This window comes from Nematolebias whitei, chromosome 11 (assembly GCF_014905685.2).
Source record: "Nematolebias whitei isolate Nwh7 chromosome 11, NemWhi1, whole genome shotgun sequence".
NCBI classification, from domain to species: domain Eukaryota; kingdom Metazoa; phylum Chordata; class Actinopteri; order Cyprinodontiformes; family Rivulidae; genus Nematolebias; species Nematolebias whitei.
The window spans coordinates 47,360,284-47,363,130 of NC_056508.1; the positions used below are offsets into that span (position 1 = coordinate 47,360,284).

Consider the following 2,847-nt stretch of genomic DNA (forward strand, 5'->3'; position numbering starts at 1 on the left):
CAGGTCAAAGGTCAGACTACAGACCTCAGTCAGCAGGTCAAAGGTCATAATGTGTTTGGAAAGGCTAACGTTGCTGCATGGTGGTGGGGGGCTGATGGTTTGGGCTCCTGTCAGTCTCTGAGTGGACCAGGAACTCCTCTGCAGACCAAAGGGTTCTGGAGTCCAACAGCTGAAGCCTGGACCGTCAGAGAGCTGAACAGAACACTCAGTGATGAAAAGAAGAGTGGACCAGAACTCCTCCAGAACCATGAGCGAGACTGATGAAGTCCTACAAAAAACCACAGAGTTCTGGTTCTGGGGGAGGTTCTACAAACTGTTCAAGATGACGAACTCACCGTAGGTCCGGTATATAGTGCAGGAACACTCCTCCGACAACGACGCACATGGAGAGGCCCATGAAGAAGGCCACCTTCATGTTCCACTCATCCTGCACCGGGTCGTCGGAGAACCCGTAGTACTCCGGGTTCTGATGAAAAACACAAAGAAACTAGACTGAAAAACAGAACCGGTCCTGGTCCAGGTGGACACGTGACGAGGACGAGTCCTTCAGGTCGTGGCTCTGATATTTCACAAAACCTTCATTTCTGTTGATTGATGAAAATATTGAGGCGTATTGGGTCAATCCCGTTTTTACATCACATTAAATATTTTTTATCAATACCGTACTTTATTGATCCCAAAGGGAAATGTCATTATATATTATTACATGTTTACACATTTATACATGTTCTAACTGCAAATCAACCGATTAGATTTTATATTTTCATAAAAACAACAAATTATTTTAAGAGTTGTGGTTGTTTTTAAAACGAATGCTTCATTTATTCACAGCTCAGCGTCGTTCCCCTTTAATAAGTTGAAATGATAAATCAACAAACGTCCATCGTTTCAGAATCTTCTTCCACTCCTCTGTGGTCAGGAGAGAAACCCAGACCTGGACTCTCCAGTCCTGGGGGACCTCAAGGTGTCCCCAGACCAGAGAGGGTCTATAATCCTTCAAGGGTTCTGGGTCTCCTCCCAGAGCCTGGAAAACCTCCAAAGGGAGGTGTCCAGATCAGACGGGCCTCCTCTGCTGAGTCCAGATGATGGAGCGCCTCCTGGCTCCTCCCAACTCTATGAAGGAAGCTCATTTGCGCTGCTTGGATTCAGGATCTGGTTCTGTTGGTTCTGATCCAAACCTCATGACCACAGGTGAGGGTTGGAACGTCAACATATCAGAACATCCATAGCTTTGCCTTTAGACTCAACAATATTCACCACAACTGACCGAAACAACGTCCTCATTATGAGGCTCCACCCTCTTATCACTCAGGAACGCCTCCACCTGAGAAGTCAACTTTTGACTTTTTCATCTTTACTTTTGTTTAGAAAAGTGATGACGTCACAGTTTGCGCGCGCACGGTCTGTCCGCCATGTTGGAGGACATGGAGGTCCAGGTTTCTCTCCTGGACCTGTTCCCTCCGAGACCCGGCGACCACGAGGAGTGACCGCTGATGAAACCTGCCCATAATCTGAGCCAACGGTTTGTCCAAGCTGAAAAACGTTTTATTTTCTTAAAGCCGTCTGCTGCGATAAATAAATGTTTTGGCGTGGACTGTGCTGCGACCATCAGCTCCTCTGGATGTAAACCCTCGTGTTGTTGATCCGTCAACACAAGGTCAACAGTACGACGTGTTCAGGGGGAGAAGAACCGATTGGACTCGCCAAGAACAAACAGGAAATATTAAAGCATGCAAGAAAAAGGTACATGTAAATGAACCTTGTTCAGTCTGTTTACAGTCTTTATTGAATTTGCCTGCAATGACACATGCTGGTGAACAGGAGGAACCAAACTGGACTCCAGTCAGCATCAGGTGAACAGGAGGAACCAAACTGGGCTCCAGTCAGCATCAGGTGAACAGGAGGAACCAAACTGGACTCCAGTCAGCATCAGGTGAACCCAGACCAGTGGTCATTCCAGATGTTGAGGGAGTATCAGAGTTAACACAATGTCCCAGTGGCTTTTAAACCCCAAAATACATTAAAGACTGGTTCATCCCAAAGATCCAGTCCCCCGGCACAAACAGAGTAATGTTGTGTATGTTGTTCAGTGTCACGAGGGTGATCAGTCTTACATTGGGGAAACTAAACAGCCACTGGCCAAAAGGATGGACCAGCACAGAAGATCAACATCATCAGGCCAGGACTCTGCGGTCTACACTCATCTCCAGGCCAGCGGTCACTCTTTCAGGGATGAAGATGTTCACATCCTGGACAGAGAGGAACGATGGTTTGAGAGAGGAGTAAAGGAGGCCATCTTTGTGAAAAGAAACCGTCCATCATTAAACAGGGGTGGAGCCTCCAGGTTCAACTGTCCCCCTCTTACAATGCTGTGATTGCTAGTATCACTCAGCCCTCTGTGAACAGTAAACAGCCATCAGGTGCTAATGATCCATTCCCTAACCCTGTCAGAAAAACAAAGAGTCACTAATCTGGGAGTGATAATGGACCCTTCCCTGAAACTTAACAGTCATGTAAACATGATTGTTAAATCATGTTTCTTCCAACAGAGGCGGCTGTCTAAACTGAAGCCCATATTGTCCAAAAAGAACCTGGAGACAGTAATACATGCATTCATTACATCTAGGCTTGATTACTGCAATTCACTCCTGTTTGGTATCAGTCAGACCTCCATTGCACGACTACAACTGGTCCAGAATGAAGCAGCCCCATTTTTAACCAGTACAGGCAAAAGAGAGCACATTACACCAGTTTTGGCCTCACTGCACTGGTTACCAGTTCACCTTAGAATCCAGTTCAAAATACTCCTGTATGTCTACAAATCACTGAACAGTGTCCCCCCCCCCC

At 46.6% G+C, this 2,847-nt stretch overlaps 1 protein-coding gene across 1 annotated transcript in view; it reads right to left on the minus strand.

Annotated features, from left to right (window-relative positions):
- The window catches only part of ndufb11 (NADH:ubiquinone oxidoreductase subunit B11), a gene marked incomplete at its 5' end in the record, with an annotated part of 1,412 nt that extends 946 nt beyond the window's left edge, over window positions 1–466 (minus strand). Inside the window, 1 exon segment of the mRNA XM_037685071.1 lies at window positions 336–466. Within this exon segment, the coding sequence (XP_037540999.1) occupies window positions 336–466 (131 nt within the window).
- Between the last annotated feature and the right edge of the window lie 2,381 nt (window positions 467–2,847).